The sequence below is a fragment of the Podarcis vaucheri genome, assembly GCF_965113315.1.
Source record: "Podarcis vaucheri genome assembly, chromosome: 2".
Taxonomy (NCBI): domain Eukaryota; kingdom Metazoa; phylum Chordata; class Lepidosauria; order Squamata; family Lacertidae; genus Podarcis; species Podarcis vaucheri.
In genome coordinates, this window is record NC_138760.1 from 37,434,987 (window position 1) to 37,456,472 (window position 21,486).

General features: G+C 45.2%; 1 protein-coding gene and 1 long non-coding RNA gene across 7 annotated transcripts; one reads left to right on the top strand and one right to left on the bottom strand.

The window, feature by feature from the left end:
* Window positions 1–2,983: 2,983 nt before the first annotated feature.
* On the bottom strand, window positions 2,984–13,593 carry RSAD1 (radical S-adenosyl methionine domain containing 1). Of its 4 annotated transcripts, none has more exons than XM_082211126.1 (9): window positions 13,334–13,593; window positions 11,475–11,608; window positions 10,861–11,065; window positions 9,856–10,221; window positions 8,435–8,498; window positions 8,064–8,211; window positions 6,837–6,891; window positions 4,231–4,334; window positions 2,984–4,118 (listed from the first exon to the last, which is right to left on the bottom strand). In XM_082211126.1, the coding sequence occupies exons 1-9, from the start codon at window positions 13,487–13,489 to the stop codon at window positions 4,004–4,006; spliced, it is 1,347 nt and encodes a 448-aa protein (XP_082067252.1). In that variant the 5' UTR covers window positions 13,490–13,593; the 3' UTR covers window positions 2,984–4,003. The 4 variants fall into 4 exon arrangements, with proteins under 4 accessions (XP_082067252.1, XP_082067253.1, XP_082067255.1 ...); XM_082211127.1 differs by lacking the exon at window positions 13,334–13,593 and adding an exon at window positions 12,942–13,104; XM_082211129.1 differs by lacking the exon at window positions 13,334–13,593 and adding an exon at window positions 12,803–12,935.
* Window positions 13,594–15,922: 2,329 nt separating this feature from the next.
* On the top strand, window positions 15,923–20,551 carry LOC309525725. Of its 3 annotated transcripts, none has more exons than XR_014216505.1 (4): window positions 15,923–16,071; window positions 17,381–17,699; window positions 18,784–18,873; window positions 19,847–20,551. It is a non-coding gene; the product is annotated as an uncharacterized lncRNA (long non-coding RNA). The 3 variants fall into 3 exon arrangements; XR_014216506.1 differs by lacking the exon at window positions 15,923–16,071 and adding an exon at window positions 16,729–16,743; XR_014216507.1 differs by lacking the exon at window positions 15,923–16,071 and having other exon boundaries at window positions 16,957–17,699.
* Window positions 20,552–21,486: the final 935 nt, after the last annotated feature.

A 21,486-nucleotide genomic window follows, 5' to 3' on the forward strand; every position in this document is an offset into this window, starting at 1 on the left:
GCAAGTGGTGTCGCCACCGCAGTTCGGGGGTTTTGGTACTTATTCCATTGTTTTCCCCGCCTACTCCATTGAGGCAGGCTTGTTTCTCCATAAACTCGGATATGACGGTGACAGGAAAAGTCCCATTAGTTTACATGTTTACCAAGTGATGTAAAAACGTAAGTGTTGCAGGAGACGCCCAATGAGCTCTTGACAGTTCCAAAATAAAATCCCAGCGTAGGAAATGCTACAAGGAAGAAGTGGACTGGGAGGACACCCCTCCCCCCAAAAAATATCTGCCCCCCCCCCCGTATTTGAGAATAAACATTTGCTTTAGGATAAGAGTTCCGCTACCTCACTAGCAATTATCATATGCAAAAAAATGCCCAAATCAAGTGATACTGCATTTAAAGAATTGCCGGTAACAATTGTTAATTGTGTAGGTGGCTTTAAAAATACAGGTGTGGGAGGCTTGAACACTTTGCTGCCTGCTGTCATTTGTTTTCTGGCAAATTATGCTGTTTTGGGGAGTGAGGGGACCAAAGCATGTATATCAAAATGCCTATAATATTCTTTTTTTTAAGGGGGGGAGAAACTAAAATGGCAAAAGGAGAGAAAAAAAAGTCATAAACTGATAAACTGTTAGAGGGGAAATCATTGTATGTTGGCCATTTCTTTTCTTCTTTAAACCAGACCACACAGGTTCCCTGCATCAAATTCCATATGGGACAAATTATTTTGTATTTTATAGCTAGAATGTTTGAGCATTTAAATGATGGAATGCTCCTTTGGCTCATCCAGTTTAACTGTACACACATTTCCTTGCTCATATAATAGAAAGTTGTTTTCAGGGGATTATCTGAAAACATGTTCCCTTCTTTCCTTCAGTTAAATTTTGACCATGATTAGTCAGAAGCAAGTCTTGGTGATTTCTGTTTGAATCTCTGCCAAGCAAATATGTTCAGGATTCCAGCCTAAATTTCGAAATCATTTCTTCAAATCTAATTTAGCAGTGAGGTCTAAATACGCTTTGTGGTTCAAATAACAGAGGCACGAGATCATAAGGAGCTCTCCTGTTGCAAAGCTATTGTTGCCTCAACAGGTTCCAAACTTGCTTTGGGAAGGATGTGAGTAATAGACGTGTTCCTAGACTACAACTGTAATTTTGTGCAGTATGTCTTTGCCATACAACCATGTTGCTGAAGAGGCAACACCATATTATCAATTTAGCCAACTGGAGGAGTCTAGCACAAACTAAAGGCAACCCTCAACTATTTATCCTATGGCTCTTCAGCTTGTTCTTTCTTCCCATGGTTTTCACCACATTGTTCCTATTTTCCCATCTTTAACTGACTGTCTTGTTCATATAAACTTCTCTTATACAGCCATTTCCCCTTTTAATTTGTCAACCCTTTTGCCTCCTCTTTTTTTTATTCCCACATTACTTCTGCTGGTTCTGTTTTCCTGTTCAATCTTGGCTTCTATGCCATATCTGCCCTTCTATGCCATATCTGCCCTCACCCCTATTGTTATTAATTGAATTCCTTTCCCACCAAAATCCACACTATGCCATCTTCCAGCCCCTGTCTGAAATGCACTTTTTTCTATTAGAACTCTCCCCCCCCTCTCTTCTGCACCCCGCTCCGACAGCCCATTATCGCCTATATTTTATGTCCTTATCTCTCCTTTTCCTTACATGTCTATTTTAAATTATAAGCTGGTGGGCAGGGAATGTGTCTGCTTGTCCTATTTACATTGCAGATTCTATAGCTTAGCTACTGCAAGGAGGAGAATGGCAAATATTAAAGACTGTTAGTCATAGTAAATCTATTAAAAAGTTATGTGCACACTAGTGAAGAGTAGATGGAAATCCAGCGTAAAAAGAAGCTGCAATTAAAGCTGTAATTATTCCACTTTAAGTTTAATTCCTGCCCTAGTAGTTTACTCCTGCCTCCCAGAGTGATTGTAATAAGCTTTAATTGCTTTACTGATTTTAATCAGCCCTTAGACGTGAGTGTGTTTGTCTCTCTCCCTGCATTTGGAAAGAAGAGGCAGTTTTTCATGAGAGAGATTATATACACACACAAACCCCTGATGGGTAAGTTAGAAATGACCTAGCAGCCCATTTACCTCCATGCAATTGTACCAAGGTGCAAAACTCCCAAACTTTTTGCATGTTTAGTGAAGCTGTGTTTGGTGTAGTTACCCCACTTACAAGTCTGTTTTATTTAGGATCTAAATCTCACCCTGCAACAAATTTCCTGTGTGGCTTACAAGAAATTATTTTTAAAGCCTATCCTGCGGCAAGAAAACCAACAGCAGGGGAGATTGCTAGGCTTGTTCCCTTAAAAAGCAGCATTAAAGTAGTTTCACCTCAGGAATCTTATTCAATTTTGGCAAAACAAAAACCACATACTAAGTAAGAACTTTTCACCAGGTTGGTGAGATGAACTTTAAGCTGCATAATGTTGCTTTGATTCCAGGTCTTTCCATGCTTCTGCCATATTATTTTACATATTTTAAATTATTTTCACAATTAAGGTGCAAAAGCTCCAGGCATAATATTTAAAAAGAGCCTGTTAGTCTCTGGAACTGAATTTTATTGATGTTTTAAAAGTTCTGTTGTTTGTGTGCTTTTAAGAATAAAATTAAACAGTACAAGAGAGCTTGATTTGGTCTTTGGCTGTTGGGTGAGCCCAAGACAACTTATGTGCATATCAGCAAATCAGATACTGGCTCAGCAATTAGTCTTGTACTTCCAACACGCTTCAGGTCAGCTGTCCTTTTTAATTTATTTTTCCAAACTATCCTGTTCATGTGTTCACCCTTCCCTTCATTACCTTCAAAATCCAGTGCAGCATTGTTCCAGGGAATGAGCACAAGGAAGTTTCCTGGTGACATCATAGGAGGCCAGCCAACCAGCACAGTGTGCATCAAGTTAGCTGACACACCTTTGCACACCCCACCTTCCCAGTGGGTGAACCTGAGCAGAAAAGACATGTCATGTTTCTGTTTCCGTTTTTATTATTATTATCACCGGTCTCTGTGTTACTGTGTTAGCCAGTAAATACAAAATGGAGCACGTTTCCTGCTGTCCGGAGTCCATGCATGGGAGTTTGTATATAATGTGTATAAAACCTAACTGAACTCTTTATTTTATTTGTCAAATAAATTAGCTGGAGTCATTTGAATTCCACCGCGGTTCTCAAAATGTGCGACTATAATCTCCACACACAACCAAAATTATATCTAGTAGGAAACTTGAAGCTCATCTAGCCAACATACCGTATTTTTTGCTCTATAAGACTCACTTTTTCCCTCCTAAAAAGTAAGGGGAAATGTGTGTGCGTCTTATGGAGCGAATGCAGGCTGCGCAGCTATCCCAGAAGCCAGAACAGCAAGAGGGATTGCTGCTTTTACCGCGCAGCGATCCCTCTTGTTGTTCTGGCTTCTGAGATTCAGAATATTTTTTTTCTTGTTTTCCTCCTCCAAAAACTAGGTGCGTCTTGTGGTCTGGTGCGTCTTATAGAGCGAAAAATACAGTGCTTTCTCAATTTAAATCACCCCTGAAATATAGTCATCCTACCTCTGAAGTATAAGTTTGCACTGTGCTTTTAGCCATGGGTTTAATGGACAATGGCTGAAATTTCATCCTGTGTAGAAAGTTACTTGTTCAGCCTGTTGGACCTGTGATTAGTGACGCCATCAGGACACGCCACCTGAGGATGTGGGCCCTACCCCTGTACAGATCAATGCCCTGCATTCCATTTTGTTGCCTTGTTTTACTAACATCATGAGAATGCTGTGGTTCCATAACGTGTATTTCATCTGCAAGGCTCATGGTCATTATCCCAGCTTTAGTAGGTGGAGAAAATGAGATCGAGATGGCTAAATTACTATCCCCGGATGGTAGTGTGAGTCAGTGCACAAGGTTGGAACATTCCTAATCCCTAGTGTCCTGCCCTACCCAGTATAAGGCTGCTTCCTGCCATCCTTTACTTCTTAAGGAACCTAAGTGGGGACTTCAGGTTTGATTGAACGTTTTTTCTCTTTCCACCCAGGCTTTCTGGAACTGGTTGAGAAGTGTCAGCAGCAGAGAATCCAACACAGCCAGGCCTCTCCAAGAACATCTAAGTCCCCTGCAAAAAAACAAACCAATCCCCACCGACAAGGACATGGATTAATCTTCCACAGCAGACAGCAGCATCTTTCTTCACAGATAAACATGATGAACCCGTAGGGGCCCCTTACTTGTCGTCTAGAAGCAGCAAACCGCCCTCCTCCAGCTCTTTCACTTCCTCCGATTCTCCAAATGCATCCCACAGGCTGAGGTCAGGGGCAAATTGCAGCCAGTGCTGTAGAAAAGAAATGCTAGGATGGGTGTTGCTCGATAGCTTCGAGAATTTGCTTTGCAGTTGATGTCCTATCAGAACACTAATGAGCGGGAGGTGGGGGGGAATGCGACTTCCAAATGTCAATTATAAAGTCCTCGCAATGAATTCCTCAGCCTCTCATATACTTTTAAGACCATATGATGGGGCCCTGCTCTGGTTGCTCCCCTCCGCCCCCAGAGTTTAAACTGGTGTCCTCAAGAAGTTAGACCTATTCTCTTGCGGCACATCCTCAAGGATGCTCTAGCTCCCTAGAAATTTTCAGGAAGTGCAGTAACTCCCCCCCCCCCACAGCCTGCCATTCCGCTATCAAGTTTGCATATAACACTACACCAAACAAACCATGGCTTAGTGTGATTGTTCCTGGAGAGCGCTCCTCCCCCTGCTGCACTGCTGTGAGCTAAGCCTTCCCTTGGCTAAGCATGTTGTCTTAACCTAGGCTTTGGGTTTGCCTGCTCCAGCCAAATTACAAGCTATAAGCCCAGAACACCCCATAGTTACAGCTCATGGCTTGACTGGAGCGACACAAACCTCAAGCCTGGGTTCAGATGACACCCTAAGCCAAGGAATGGCTTGGCTCACAGCAGTGCGATGGCAGCAGCAAGATGGAAGCAGCAGCAGCAAAATGGCTGTGATTTCTCCATTTGCACTAAGCCATAGTTTGTATTATGTGCAACCCAGCACTACATATTGCTTGAAATATATCATTTACCGATTTTATGAGTTGTTGATTTATGAGTTGTTGTAAATTGGTTTTTTATGGTCTTTATTTATTTTCTGGCTACCTTTGGAGACTCCTAACACCAAAAGGCAAGAAGCAATGTACATACGTAAAAATAAATAAATTCTTTTTTGCTTTTTCCCCCTTCTGTCCTTGGCAACCAGCATTCAAGCTAGCATATCTTTCTGAAATCCTAGGTTGGCTGCATCTTTGTAATGAAGGTCAGTACCTGAGCGGCCATGCCAGTTGCTAAAACAGAATCTAGATGCTAGTTTGGTGGCAAACCCATATTTGAATCCCAACACCCCTTTTATATTTTTGGCAACAAACCATCGTTGGGAGTAAGCCTGGCAAGTTAAGTTGCAGCAAGGGTGGAAGTATATTGTTGTTTTCATCTCAGCCTGCACTGGGATTGTGCAAAATTGTCTAGTGGTTTCTAGATTTCTACCATAACCAAAATATGCTAAGCAATTTGGCAAGCTTGAATCGGTTTGATTTTCAAAGCTTGACTTCACCATTTTTGTGTTTGTTGGAGGGGTGAAGATTTAAGGCAGGAATGGGAAACATGACCCTCCCAATGTTGAACTTGGCTCCCATCATCTCGGACCACCAGCCTTGTTGGCTGGGATTGATGGGAGTTGGAGTCCCAAGAACATCTGGAGAGCCCCATGGTCCCAGTTCCTGGTGTAGCTTACAGTACTACTCAACAAGATGCCTGACACAGCACTGCTGCCAAATTAAGAAGCTCAGTGTTGAGTTGTTTTTCCCCACCCTAGTAATGCTTTTGGTCAGAAATAACCATGTTATTTTCCTTTTCTTTCCTGCTCCCAGTGTACATAACTGGATGCTGCTGATAGATGCAAGGAAACAAATATAACTCTGAATAAAAGTTGGAGAGAGAAAGGTGCAGGGGGTTGTTTTAAAGGTAAAGGCAAAGAACCCCTGACAGTTAAGTCCAGTCGCTAACGACTCTGGGGTTGCAGTGCTCATATTGCTTTACTGGCCGAGGGAGTCGCCGTTTGTCCACATACAGTTTTTCCAGGTCATGTGGCAAGCATGACTAAGCCGGTTCTGCCGAAACCAGAGCACTATACAGAAACGCCGTTTACCTTCCCGCCGGAGCGGTACCTATTTATCTACTTGCATTTGATGTGCTTTCGAACTGCTAGAGTTGGGACCGAGCATCGGGAGCTAACCCCGTCACAGGGATTCGAACCGCCAACCTTCTGATCGGCAAGCCCTAGGCTCAGTGGTTTAGACCACAGCGCCACCCACGTCCCTGTGGGTTGCTTTAGGCAACAGCTAATTCTCTCCTTGTTGGACCACTGAAAGCAACAATGTGTGTTTTAAGGAAAATAAACCGAGGGCGGGGAAAATCTGCAGTTCCTAAAATTGAGAGCCTCGTGGCCAGTGGAAATCCCACAAAGGTTATTTCCAGCTTTCATTCATTTAGCAACCACAACCAGCAGGTTTTTCAAAGCTTTCTCCAAAAGGAATAAAAATCCAATCTTTTAAAAGCAGATTCAAACCACTGGTGCTGGTCACGTATTTTGCTTCTTGGCCACTCATTTCTCTTTAATTCTTTTGATTCTACCTGCTGAGTACCTTGTGGAAAAGACAGAGAAAGTTCAGAAAAAGAGGAAGTAATAGGCCATTTCTGCCAAAAGCTCTGGAGTTAGGGCACTGAAAATTTCAGCCCCACCCAGTTGGCTGCAAGTGCAGTTGCTGGCACAATCACACCTCACCTTGTGTGTAATTCCTATATCCATACGAAGCCCCAACATCAGAACCTCTTCCAGTCTGCAAAGGAGACAGTCACAGGGTAACATAACACAAGGACATAGAACTCTCTAGCAACCTAGGAATACGGTAGTCACCAGAAACCTGTACTGCTTTTTCTGCACATACCATTCCTAGCAACTGTAGCAGATTAGCTTAGACCAGGCATGGCCAAACTTGGCCCTCCAGGTGTTTTGGGACTACAATTCCCATCATCCCTGACCACTGGTCCTGTTAGCTAGGGATGATGGGAGTTGTAGTCCCAAAACATCTAGAGGGCCAAGTTTGGCTATGTCTGGCCTACGCAGAGGACATATGCTCAGAACCAACTTCACCTGCTATTTCAAGCATTATATACCATATTAAAACATATTTGCCTAGATCAGTTTCCCAAACTTAGGTCTCCAGCTGTTGTTGGACTACAATTCTCATAATCCCCAGCTACCAGGACCAGTGGCCGGAGGTGATGTGAACTGTAGTCCAAAAGCGGCTGGAGCCCCAAGTTTGGGAAACCCTGGCCCAGCTTAAGGGTGGAGAGATGAGTATGCATAGAAGCCTCTGGATTCTCCACAGCTGAAATGTAGCCACCATATCAAAGATAAGAGTCACTGTGGCTCCATCCATTCCTTGCCTCTGGCCCCACCCACCACTGCCACCCTAAAAGATTGACTTGAGGGAATGAGGCCCTTGAGCTGAAAATCCTCCCCTCCCCCTTCTTTAGAGTGTTCAAAGCATTTCACATGGATTTTCTCAGAAATCCTAACAGCAATGTAATGTAAGTCTTAGTACAATGGTACCTCGGGTTAAGTACTTAATTCATTCCGGAGGTCCGTCCTTAACCTGAAACTGTTCTTAACCTGAAGCACCATTTTAGCTAATGGAGCCTCCTGCTGCCGCCGTGCTACCGGAGCACGATTTCTGTCCTCATCCTGAAGCAAAGTTCTTAACCCGAGGTACTATTTTTGGGTTAGCGGAGTCTGTAACCTGAAACGTATGTAACCTGAAGCATATGTAACCCAAGGTACATTGCAGATGGGGGCCTAAGCAGTCATGGCATGCCTATGGGCAACTACTGAGTTTGTGGTCAAGTCAAAACTTGAATCCAAGGTGTTCCCGCTGCAATACCATGGTTTGAAGGAATTCTACTCAAATTCATGGGATAAAACTGCCTCCTCGCCTCCCCTTCTGCTTACATATCCAGTTTGCTGAGTTCAGTCCGCTTCCGGGTCCCGTGCCCAATGGCCAACACCTCCTTCATCCATACATCTGGCTCCAAAGTCTGTATCCTGGCCTCCCGATGGACCTTGCCATCTCCCCATGGCACAAATCTCCCATGGGCACCTAGGAAAGAGGCAGCCAGGGCTGTGGCTTAATTCTTCGTCTCTAGAGGGTATGGGAAGCAAATGTGCATAACTGCCCAGCCATCAGATGGCTGAGGCCATCTTTCCCCCAACAACTCATGTCTAACATGAAGCACAGCTAAAATGGTGCCATCTGAAAAGCACTTTGGAGAGCCCAGATTGGGAAGCGGCTGGCCCCTCTCATCTCCCCAAGCAATGCTCACCTGGTCCAATCCCAATATATTGACTCCCTTGCCAATAGGACAGGTTGTGGGTACTAAGTGCCCCCTGCAGGAAAAAAAACAACAGAACAGCATAACCACTAAGGAATAGGTAGTCCAGTGTTAGACCATGCTGGGCACCCTTTAGCGACTGACTCCTGAGGACGCTCAGCGACTCAGTGGATCCAGCATTCAAGTTTTGTGAGAAAGTGGAAAGCTCAGATTTAAAGCTCTCTCTTGGGATGGGAACTAAGCCTTCTGACTATCAGTCTCAGCCTGTGCCTACTGCCTTCCATAACATGCTCTGTTCTTTGCTAAGAAGGCATCCTCAGAGCATGTTTGCTTCACTTCTGTAGCTGGATAATATTCTTCTCTTTCCACACGCACACACACACACAATCAAGCAAGCAAGCTTATTTCATTATCTGAAATTATTTTGTCTACTCCCTTCTGCTTAGGCCAGAGGAACCCCGCCACCAATCCATCTGGATGAGACCCATGGGTGCTTCTCTGCATATCCCCCTTGGGGGGGATTGTTCTGTGGGTTTTTTTGGAGTGGTTGCAACTGAAGAGGGAAGGGTTAACCATATCCTGCAACCCCCACACTGAAAAAAGCTCCTCTTGCTTGTCAGGCTTGAAAACTCACTCTCCCTCTCCCTCTCCCTCTCTCTCTCTCTCTGTGTGTGACAGAACACGGGGAGAAGGTTAACCATTCCCTTAGCAGCTATGACCCTCAACCCCAGTTACCCTCCACCTGTGGCAATTGTGTTGAAAAAAAGTCTTCCAATGACTCCAATGGGAAGCTGTTTTCAAGCTTAGCTGTTGTATATGTGTGTGAGAGAGCGAGATCTTTGTGGAGACTGCAACTCCAATGTTTTTTCAAGCCTAATTATTTGGAGGTGTGGTCAGTGTGTGTGTGTTGGGGTGGGGAGAAAACAAACATGAATGGGTATTGGTATGGTCTGTATTATACGTGAGAATGGACAGAAGTGGGTGACATTGGTGTGTATGAATTGGTGTGTGGGAAAGATTCACAATGTTTGGATGCTGCCCTTGGACTGAGTAAAGTCCCCACTCCTGATTTAAGCTACACAGTGGTGCCTCACAAGACGAAATTAATCCATTCCGCGAGTCACTTCGTCTTACGGTTTTTTCGTCTTGCGAAGCACGGCTATTAGCGGCTTAGCGGCTACTAGCAGCTTAGCGGCTATTAACGGCTTAGCGGCTTAAAGAAAAAGGAAACAAACTCGCAAGAACTCGCAAGACGTTTCGTCTTGCGAAGCAAGCCCATAGGGAAATTCATCTTGCGGAACGACTCAAAAAACGGAAAACTCTTTCGTCTTGCGCGTTTTTTGTCTTGCGAGGCATTCGTCTTGCGAGGTACCACTGTATAGCAGAGGTTCTAGGCAAAGTAACAGACTTACATTCCTAGCGAAATTGGAGACCTCGTACTGATGGAAACCTGAATTTTGCAACACATGCCGGGAGCACTCGTACATCTCTGATACTACATCCGGATCAGGCATGGGCAGGGAGCCCTGGTGGACTTGCTTGAAAAGGGAAGTTCCCCTCTCCAGTGTCAGCTGGTAGAGAGAGATGTGGTCATCACACACAGTGAGCATTTCCTCCAGACCCTGGATCCACGATGCATTGGTCTGACCCGGGAGTCCAAATATGAGGTCAATGGAAGTACGGCCTGCAAAGAGTTTCTTGGCTTCTTCTAGAGTTCGTAGAGCGTCACAAGAGGTGTGGTTCCTTCCAAGGAGTTTCAGTTCAGTATTATTAAGTGACTGTTGATGAGGACGGGAAAACATGAGTATATTTGCCTCATTTATCAGGAGAAGAAGAAGTGCAAGTGTTGGGAAAGAGATATGAGTAAGGCAAGAGTGAAAACACTATTAGAGCATGAAGATTTTTGAATGTCAGGTGCAAGCAAGAACCAATGGGAGCAAAATGTGAAGAGTCTGGTGGCCAAAAAACAGTTTGTGCAAGAGATTTCCCATTTTCTCCCTCTCCCCTTTGAAATACATTCTTGGGGGGGGGTTGTGTTTTAACTCCTTCCCTGACTGAAATCTCACACTGATCCCCCGGTTGTTGTTTCCCTTGCCAAAGTTAACTCTTACTTTTAAAATTGTGGATGTAGAAAAATAGTAACAGGAAAGGAATTTCTCACAGGTCAGATTGGTGGTTATCCTGGACTATTCTGAGATATTTATTCCATAAGTAACTGTTTGCTGTTTCTGGCATACTATGGGCAGGAAAGGAAGAGAGATGCTGATAAATAGAGTGGCATGCTCAACCATTTTTGACAAATGCAAGTTGCCAAACATTTCCACAAATGCTTTTTAGAAACTTCTCCCAAAAGGAATATTGTAACTGGATCAGCACAGATTAATACAGCCCTGAAAGCAATGCACCCGTCACCTCACCTGGACACCAATGGAGAGGCGATTGACACCAGCTTTCTGGAACTCAGCCAGGCACGAGGCATCTGCTGAAGTGGGATTGGCTTCCAGTGTAACCTCAGTGCCTTCTGCTAAATGGGCACACTGGGAGACAGTGTCCAGGACAGCAGCAATGGTGAGCGGGTTGGCCAGGCTTGGCGTCCCTCCGCCAAAGAACACTGATGTGATTCTGCAAAACCAAGGAGAGGGTGAGAGGGACATATCTGAGGAACCCACAGTGTTGAGCCATATACATCTCAGCCATACATCTGATTGCCTTTTTTTTTTTTTTGTCTACTGCTTTTCAATAAAATAAATAAATCTTCCTATAGCAGTTTACAAGCCGCTTAACAAATATACAACATAATGCTCCCACTGATCAGAAAGACTTCAAACCTCTGTAGGATTTCACAAAAGCCACTGTCCTCTAATGGTGAAGTACTGAATATATTGGGCTTATCCCAAAACACTAAAATTCCCAACGCAAGAGCAGCTGCTGGCTTTGTTGTAAAACTCATCTCTTTCCCTTTCCTTCCAAAGTTCCCTGACTGTAAATCCTGACTGTTCAAAACCTCCCCCTCATCTTCCACTATACTAACCTCTTGACTTGGCTGAGTTGGATCAGGGTCTGGGCCTCCTGAACAAGACAGTTCCTCATTTTCTGCTCATCAAGATTTCGGGGAATGTACTTGTTGAAGTTGCAGTAGCTGCAGCGTTTCTCACAGTAGGGCCACTAAGAGACCAAGGAAACAATAGAATTCTTATTTGTTAACACACTTTCTGGTACCTTCACCCTGCTGTGTCCTGCTATCGTCAACATCTTGCCAGACCAAAGCCTGTAACACTTCTATCTACCAAGAGGGGCAATCAATAAAATGGCTTGGAATGCAAAATATTTAACTCTGCACTCATTCTAAAGGCACATAGTGACCACCAGCATGTTTTAAAAACATGGTGGATTCAAAATACAAATATACTTATTGCACTATAGACTTAGTCCTACTCAACAGAGTTTAATCTCAGCCAATAAATGCCAGCCCAAGTAAAAAAAACAACCACAAACCCATTTTATTTCATAAAGATGCTCTATCTCTAGCTTTGGCTAAACTTCAAAGGCTTTCCATTCATCGTGACCATCATGTCTTTCAGTCCGTATATTTGTGGGCAGGTGAAATGTTTAAGAGAGGACTCTACAAAGGAGTTATGTGGGAAATTTAACCTGGGGGTAAGCGGCATTGAATTCAATAGGACTTCCTTCTGTGGAGATATGTTTAGTATTGCATTATGAATTATGCTTGGGAAGAGGATGATTGCTGGAGGAAGTGTAGCACAAGGCAACCTAGTCTTCTACACTTGCTATGACAACGCCCCAGAATGAACTTGTTCTGAAATATAATCAGTTGTGGTTCCAAACACAAATTTGGAATTACATGGGGAAGAGCAAGAGCAGAATGGTTTTTAAATACCAATTCACAGAAAGTCAGCACAGGTGGTTTTCCAGGACTCTTTCCTGAAGAGGGCCTCCAAAAATAACCCAATTACTCATGGGAATGTGTTACATATATTCTTTCTGATGCGTTAGGTTTTGTTGTTTTTAAGACGTAGGAGCATTCCTATAACCCCCTCAGTTGGAAATCATATCATACTGCTCAGGAAGCAACAGCCTGTCGTGCTAATGATGTGTATTTTGCCTCTTAAATAGACAGAAAAAAGACAAAAGCAGACATGGAAGAGTGAAGGCAAGGAAAGACTGTCAACTATGAGAGAGGTGTGCTTAGTTTGGGGTAAAATGCCACGTTGCCACGTATTTCTGTTTCAGAGGAAGTCTATTGGGCTTTTGGCTGAGCAGAATCCATTATACACTTCTTAGAAACTACGGTAGATCAGGTAGATAAATCTCTATGGATCTGAACACACACACACACACTGATCTGTCCGTAATGTTTTCCCTCCTCAGTTATGGTGCAACTCTCTTTGAGTCATAACCATCTGGGTTGTGATGGTAAAACACATGCAAGTCCTCAGTAAGAGGGGGTCGGGGGGGTGAATGGAAGAGACATTATCACCATCATGAACATGCGCAGAGTGAGAAGCGATCCGTCGAGGAAGCGCACTGTACTTGCACCAGTTCAGACCCCACGCAAGCGCACTGGAGGTGAGGGAAAGAGGCCTGCCAAGGAAACAGGGCAAACCCTCCTTCCGGACTTAGAGAACGCCTCAGGAACGGCGCATGCGCACTTTACTAAAAAGGGTGTGTGGAAGGTATCCCCGGCAGTCGATTTGGCGGGAGTTACTCAGCGCCTCAGGAAAAGGAGGAGCAGCTTTACTTCGCGGTCCGCATGCGCAAAAGTCCGTTTTACAACGCTCGCGGGGAAGCCGGCGTGCGCAAGCGCATAAAATGGGGGAAACCCCCTCTCTCGCGCGCGGTGAATCGCGTTCCGCTTCCCGCCGGACTCACGTGGACGTAGAGCGCGGCGGTCGCCGCCGCTTCCGGAGCAGGAGGCCGAGGGCGGAGCTGCGCGGCGGAGGCGCCTCCGAAGAGCCTCTCTGGCGGCGGCCGAACTGCCCTTAGGCCAGCTGGGAGCGCCGCCCTGAGCTTGCCAAGGGCGCCCATGCCGCTCCGCGCTGCTCTTCCGCCACCTGACGGGCGGAGGCGACGAGGAGTCCGCCCCTAGCGGCGTGGAGGGCGGGGGGCGAGAGAGGCTGGGTTCCGCTGGAGGTTCTCTGGCCCACGTTGCTTTGCACAGTAAAAAATAAATAAATAATGCGGTTTTTTATAATAAAAAAACCCGGCCCCTTCCTCTGCAAGGATCTAGCATGAGAACTCGCAGGATGGCGGTTAACGGAAGTGCAGCTCGCTAAGCATGTGCAGAGTGCGCTTTATAGTTTTCAGCACTCATCGAGCGTTATCTCGCGCGCGTGCACGTAACCCTGGGATGGGTTGGTTGCATAGCTGTCAACTTTCAGATTTGAAAATAAGGGATCAGCACTCTTACCTGTCCCGGGGACAGTCTCTATGGGATATCTAACAATCCGGGATAGCAGCGGGAATTAGCGGAATAAGGGAATTTCTCGCGGAAAAAAGGGAAGGTTGACAGCTATGGTTGGTTGGCGTGTCAGCACTAGACCTGGGGACAACCGTTATTATTTCTTCGCCTGACCCGCCTCAAAGGGGGGTTGGGAGAATATAAATTTGCAGGAGAGGAGGAGGAAGTGGGGGGCGGTAGGGACTGCGCAAAACTCTGCTTGGAAGATGAGTGGAATTCTATAGATAGATTCATAGGCAGGTGTGTGTGTGTGTGTTATCTCACATAAATCTAGAGCAGGGCTTTCAGTACAAATATAGACCCTCAGCGCTTGTAGGACTCATTTATGAAACTTCTGGTTTGGCTTTTTGGAAATAGCCCCAGAACTGTTTGCTGAAGTGTCTGGTAGTGACAGGCAGTGGGGATCATGGAAACAAGCAAAGCACGTGGCTTTCCCTAAAGAATCCCAGGAAATGTACTCCTTACAGAGGTTCAGCACCCTTAACAAACTAGTCCCCAGGGTTCTTTGGACAATCTTCTCCATTGCCTTGGCACTTCACCCCCCCCCCCATTTACCGTCATTAACCTGTGAAACAGGACACACCTAGGAAAAACAGAATAAAAACCTAATAACGACCTTTGAAAAGCTCTAGGGCATGGAGTTATTTACTCTGGACACTTTTTTATTTTAGCTGAATATGTAGGTTATGCTATATCAGGCATGTCCAAAGTCCGTTTCAGGAACTTTGATTGGCCCCCACGGCACTTCTCTTCATCAAGTCTGGCCCTCTTTGAAAAAGGTTTGGACACCACTGTGTTATATAAAGCACATGAAGTACAGTACCTTGAATTGGTGGGTCAACATCTGTGGTATCATGTGCAAGCCATTGAAATGACTACAGTTCCAGCAGCTAGACAGCAGATGGCACACCTATGCTTTCTGGAGGTAGTGCAGTCACTTGGTAGCTATTAAGAGTACAACCCAAAAATATCAGATGCCTCTTAGTATTTCAGAAGACTCCCAACCATGGCAACAAAAGGTCGAGCAAATGAGAGGCTAGTTAGCGTCACACAAATACACAAACTGCCTGGCTTCTGGTGTTATTCAAATCTTTTAATACTGTACTTTAAAGTCCCAAATATCCACCCCTTAGGGGAGAACGTTATGCTACAGCTGGAAGAATGCATTTATATTTTCCCATGAATTCCATCCTGCAAATAGAAAGTTGTCATTTGAGGGACGATTCATCCATGTAAAAATGTGGAAGTAGTTTCTGGATTTGTAGAAGAGTGTATACAATGAAATAAAATCCAGACCAGTAGCTATGTTAGTCTTTTGCTGATTGTTACTACCATTGTCTTTTATCTGATATCCCTGACTCTCCTATAATTGCCTGAAATCTGAACCTCTTTATTGTCGACAATAAGTGTTAACAAGTTTTTTCTCGTTAAGGGAATTTGTTGATTCTTAATTGTTACGAATTCTTATAAAATCTTCCTTCTTTGCTGATCACTCACAGCCTAGTAAGATTGTCTTCCATGAACACTGTCTTAACAGTAAGTCTATAAGTGACTGTGGAGGCCAATTCTGGATCCACACATCCTTCCACAGTGGGGACATAGGCTTCCAGATGCGAGTTGATCATGGTGAGGGTTTGCCAAGCATGCCTTCCTCTTAGCACTTTTCTCCCTTTCGTCCTGAGTTCGAGCGTCTTCAAAGTCCATGACACCTTTGGTAAAGGCTGTTCTCCAATTGGAGCGCTCACAGGCTGGTGTTTCTCAGTTGTCGGTGTTTATACTACATTTTGGAGATCAAAGCTGGAATAGATTCTCACATTGCTTTGTTCTCAAGTGACAGCTATAACCAAGAATCGAATCTGGGAGCAACTCCCATTGAACTCCATGGATTGGACACATGGGATTGCATTGAGTAGACACACATGGGACTGGCATCTCTATTTCATGCTTTAGGATTGCAGCTGGAGATGCTGCGCATTGTCCATCTCCCCCACCCTGCAGCACCACTGCCTGCCTGCTAAATGACTGCCTCATACACCACAGTGGTCAGCCCTGTGTATCAGTCAGACAGGGGCAGGGGCCTGTCTGGAATTTCTCCCACCACTCAGGAACCACAATCAGCACCCCATTTTAATTGAGGAAGAGCATTCAGGTTTGTGTACCTTACAGAGAGAGACAGAGATGTGCATGTTGTCTCTAATACCTTTGTTTCACTTTGGGTGCTGAAGGCATCATGCTTTTCCTGGGAGAAAGGTGGAGTGGGGGCTGAGGCGCCTGATCCAAGGTAAAAAGGAAACAGAGCAGAAGAGGGAAAGGACAAGTGAGGTTGGATAATTTGAGATGGGTGCAGCGGCATAGCTAGCCGCTTGGGTGCTGGGTGCGGCGGGTGCATCCTGCAACTGGGGGGGGCGTGCTGCATGGAGCCTCTCCGCTGCCTCCCCCTCAGCTGTAGGGTGGTTGAGGGAGAGGTGGTGGGCAGACGCAAGTCCCACGCTGCTGTTTCAGGCAGCGCGGATACTGTAGGCCTCTAAGCCACCATGTCACTCCCAAGAGGGACGCGTGGTTTGGGCACACTGCAGGCCCCGTGGTAAGTGCCGGGCCCCGCAGTGTGGTGCCTAGTGCCAGCCACATTTTGTTACATTTGTTGACTGAACTAAAAAGTTTCGTGAGCCCAATTTTTAAAAATCATTTTTTAAAACTCATCTTTTTGTCATTTTGTCACCCCCCTCGGTGATGACACACACACCCCGCATCCTTTTCCTCTCTCACTGGATGGGAGAAAAGGACAGGAGAAGGCCACGACTAGAAGAGAATGTTTGGACAGGTTAGGCAGAGTTGTGCATGTGCATGAGACTTCAGGGGAAACCAGGGTTAATAAGCGAAGGAAGCCTGAAGGAACATTCAGCACCATAAAAGAGGGAAAGCCTTTGTGTACAAGCCCATGACGACCACCAATAGCTCCTTGCCCTGCACTCATCTCTGTTGGGAAATCAACACAAAAATCCATGCAGGCAACAGTTTCTGTGGAACTGAAACTAGATGTTAGTGCTGCTGTTAGAGCATTGGGGGATCTCCACTGAAACACTATTCCGCTATTCTCAGGGTTAACTATCCATCTTGCTCTCTAAGCTTGCGTAAATGTCTATACATAATGCAATGGTCAATACACTTCCAAGAAGCCTAGCTTGTTTTGGGGGGAACAGCTGTGTTTGCATGTGTGGTGTGGAGGCATTTTGCAGGCAATATTTTTTAAAAAGAGGAAGAGATTTATGGCTAATAAGTTTTATTTCCTAATTATTGTATCCGTCAGAGCCTGCGGGGGTTCAGCGAATCCCAGAAACTCTGACAGGCCTGCTACCTTCCTACCACATCTGGGGGCGTGTGTGTGTGTGTGTCTCACACTAGCACAGTTAATGGAAAGGAAACCAGTTCCCTTATATGAGAATTTTCCGTTTCTTCAGGATGTGGTCTCAATGTCACCCGATTCAAAAGACACATCAAAAAGAAAGTGCTTCTGCTGCAGAAATAAAAAGGAAGTTCTTAGGTGACAGGACCCGGGAGGTTCCCAAAACACAGAGTGATGACACGCATTGAAATCACTGTGGCCTGGCAATGAGGATTTCCCCCTTGTCTGGCAACCTTTATAAAGAGAGGGAGGGAGGAAGAGACAAACACAGGCAAACCAAGATGGAGGGAGACCTTGTGGAGTCCGTGTGCTTCATGCTATTTTTCATGATGTCTGTCCTGATACTGAACGTGCTGTCCATGAGGCTGTGGAAGGTTTGTATCTTTGCATTTGCTGAGGGAGTAGAGGTCATCGCGACAACAGGGGATTAAGGCTGTGCGGATGGTAGTTAATGCTAGAACTACTCAAAGTAGATCCATTGAAGCCTGTTAATATACTGTACACGACCAACATAGGTTTATTTGTTTCATTGGGTCTACTCTCAAAGGAACTTCACTGGTTGCAATCTGATGCATGCATTTTTTGTTCTTTACAAACACCCTAGTATGGGCAAGTGAGAAAGCTGTACAAAGAAAGAGCTAATTGGAGGGAAAGGGGATTATTGAGAAATCATAGGAGAGTTTCACTCTGGCAATGTGGCCCGATAACAGGGTCAAAACATGTCTCGTATAGTAACTTTTTACTTGGCAAGGTAAGTGTGTAAGACAAGGTCTACTGCAGTGGTTTTCAACCAGTGTGCTGTGACACCCTAGGGTGCCTTGAATGATGGTCAGGGGTGCCGCAAGGCAACACTGGTCTCTGCCCCTCTTTCCTTCCCTCCCTCTGATGCCCTCTCGTGCTTCTGCCTCCCAAAGACTTAGGTACACGGCTGTTTGTTGCAGCAGCCCTGGCTACAAGCTCCCTAGGTGAATGGTGTCTCTGGGAGGCACCTCTCTTTGGGGTGGGGTGGGGGGCAGCTCAGAGACCAGCTGCCCGGAGGACTCCCAAGCAGAGGGGAGAAGAGGCTGAAGGAACACCCCACAAGGGAGGGTGGTTGAAAAGGGGTGAGGGGCTGCCAGTTCTGCAGGCAAAGTGTGACGTAACCATGCTTTTGAGCCTCTTACTTGCCTTTTATCTAAACTAAAAACACCTCAAACATTGCAGCCTTTCCTCAAAGGTAAGTTGCTCCATCCACCAACATTGATTAATAATTTTGGTTGTACTTTTCTGCATCCTTTTCCCACCTCTACTTTTTTTAAAAAGCAGTGTTATTAAAGAGTTAATAATGTGAGGTCTGACATAATTATCTCACAGCATCTCCAGCATCTCTAGCTGTTCCCGTTGCCAAATTCCTCCCAAACTGATTAAGACTAGAGAAGCAGCAGGCGCTCATTCGAGTTTTTTTGGGATTTCTTCCAGGGTTTCACCCCAACTCCTAACTTCCTTTCCCATCAAAGAAGCTGGGCATTGTCCTGTGTTGCGGAATCCAGAAGTGGGGCCTATCACCATGTAAGTATATTTTGTGCATCTGTGGCACATGGCTGTTAAGCTTAAAATGGCAACTAAAGTCTTCTTGTGAGATAATTTCATATTGCATTTAAAGGACAATGAAACGTGTGCATATTTCATATGTCGGCTGGGAAAATCTATGGTGTATTTTTAATTTTTAAATACCGTAGTTAGCACATGTTTCTTGCGCGTTTGATGGGCTGTAACAGGGCTCTTAATCACTCCAGGTAAATAGGTACTGCTGCGACAGGAAGGTAAAAGGTATTTCCATGCACTCTGGTTTCTGTCACGGTGTCCTGTTGCGCCAGAAGCGGTATAGTCATGCTGGCCACATGACCCGGAAAGCTGTCTGTGGACAAATGTTGGTTCCCTTGGCCTGGAAGCGAGATGAGCGCTGCAACCCTATAGTCGCCTTTGACTGGACTTAACCATCCAGGGGTCCTTTACCTTCCCTTTACATTTTATCTATAGTGGAGACATAACAGAAAAGAAACAGCTGGCAATGTTGAGGTCCAGTGAGCGCCACTGGAAAGTGTAGTAGCACCCTTTGTGTGCTAAAGGTGATAGTTGTTGTCAAGAGGCAAAAGGCCCATCCATTTGACATCTGTGGGAGGGATCTTATTTCCCTTCTCATCCCCTAGTCTCAAACTAATTATGACATCAAACATTCACATAGAAGAAGAGAAGAGTTTGGATTTGATATCCCGCTTTATCACTACCCGAAGGAGTCTCAAAGCAGCTAACATTCTCCTTTCCCTTCTTCCCCCACAACAAACACTCTGTGAGGTGAGTGGGGCTGAGAGACTTCAAAGACGTGTGACTGGCCCAAGGTCACCCAGCAGCTGTATGTGGAGGAGCCGGGAAGCGAACCCAGTTCCCCAGATTACGAATCTACCACTCTTAATCACAACACCACACTGGCTCTCATAATGAAACTCTTTCTTGACCTGACCTGGATTCTGTTTTCTTTCAGCAACAAAGCAACATATGGAGGCCCCTTGTGTTCTGCTTCCATGGGCAGAAACCACGCTTCAGCTGGGAGAGCCAGAAAAGTTACGGAGGAGACACACCCTGACCACCTTCCTTTTTTCCTGAGAAAACCCTGGCTGTTTCTTTAAGAGATGAAGAACAACTTCCATGTTTCATTTTGCTTCTGAAATTGCTCTGTGACAAGGAATCACATCTTCATTGCTAATGACTGATCTCGAACTTCCCCCAGGGGTCTTGTTCTACTAGATAAGGGGAGAGAGGGAATTCACTGCATACTTCGCTTAATTTGTTTGGAAAGCAGCTGCATACTGCAATACCCACCAGTGCTATAATGCAGTACGTAAGACCATTCAGAAAGCATAGCGAAATCACGGTGTTGCGTGCAGCCACAGAGTAAAAGAAGGAAAAGCTCAGGGTAGGTCATCGAAGGCGAGGAGGAAGAGTAGTAGCTTTATAACAAAACAGAACCAAGATCAAATTCTGCTGGCGTGGGGAGCTGCAGTCAGAAAAGAAAAGAGTTACGCACCAACTTCTGCGGTTCAGTATCATGGTTGGGAGGTGCCCTAATAACGCTCCCGTAAAAGCAAACACATCCTAGATGCATTCCAACTTGTGGGATTTGAAGTTTTGAATTTCTATGGCATCAATACCTGTTTTGAATCGGAAATAAAGCGGATGAGAAATCTAATGTGTGGGAAGATTCAACTTCATGGCTTGCACTCAAAAGAACTGGAAAGAGGAACTACCTCCTCCAGTCTATAGCAGGGAGTTGGTTGCTGTGGAAGTGATGAAAGAGCTCAGCTCCCAAGTCCTTTTCTAATGCTCTCACGCCTCCTGATCCAGGTATTTCCTCCATGGGTAGAAGGCCCTGGGTTGATTCATACCTCTAAAGCCACAGAAATCTGCTCTTTCCTTCCCTTTTGGTCACAAGGGTGTTGTCTTGAATTAAATATGTGGCCATTATTATTATTATTATTAGCAATGCCTTTTTTCCCAGGGGATACTCAAGAGTACGCAGTACTGGCACCTTTTTGTTAGAAAGTGTGGCACTTAATGTAACAACATCATGATGAGTACTGGACCTATTTTTCTTTTTTTAAAAAAAGCACTGAAGATTACTATGAATTAAACTTATCAGTCGCCTTTTTAACAAAATGCAGCTCACAGCAGCTTACAGCAATAAACAAATAGTACTTGTGTAAGATGTGACATGGCAAATCAGGAGCACTTACATTTACAAAAGAAAAACGTAATTGCAATCATAGAGGGGAGGGTGTTAGCTGCTAATTTCCCTATAGGGGAAAGCATACAGGAACCACAGTGAGGGAGGAGCAATTTAAATTTGGGGGGGGGAGGCACAGAATAGTCCTTTCCTAGAACTACAGTCCCAATCTAGCTCTCAATAAAGATGCCCCACTGTTATCTACTCTAAAATGAAAACACAAACCTGAGAGAGCCTGATCATGGATCCACTGCGTCACATCTGGCTAATCCCTGGGAGTCCAATAAATGGTGCTCCATTTCAGTTACCAAAAGGTAGACAAGTGATCAAGCAAATCTCACCCCCTGCTCCTTGCTACATCAGGTTCACCACCCTTCTCAGGCAAGTTGCTCCAGACACTT

Excerpts from the sequence above, each read along its gene's own strand:
- RSAD1 (XM_082211126.1), bottom strand. The coding sequence starts at position 13,489 with ATGGGCGCCCTTGGCAAGCTCAGGGCGGCGCTCCCAGCTGGCCTAAGG. Across the intron at positions 8,499-9,855 it reads TCTCCAATTTCGCTAGGAAT|GGGGCACTTAGTACCCACAA; the intron begins GTAAGTCTGTTA and ends TTTTTCCTGCAG. Across the intron at positions 8,212-8,434 it reads ATATATTGGGATTGGACCAG|GTGCCCATGGGAGATTTGTG; the intron begins GTGAGCATTGCT and ends CCTCTTTCCTAG.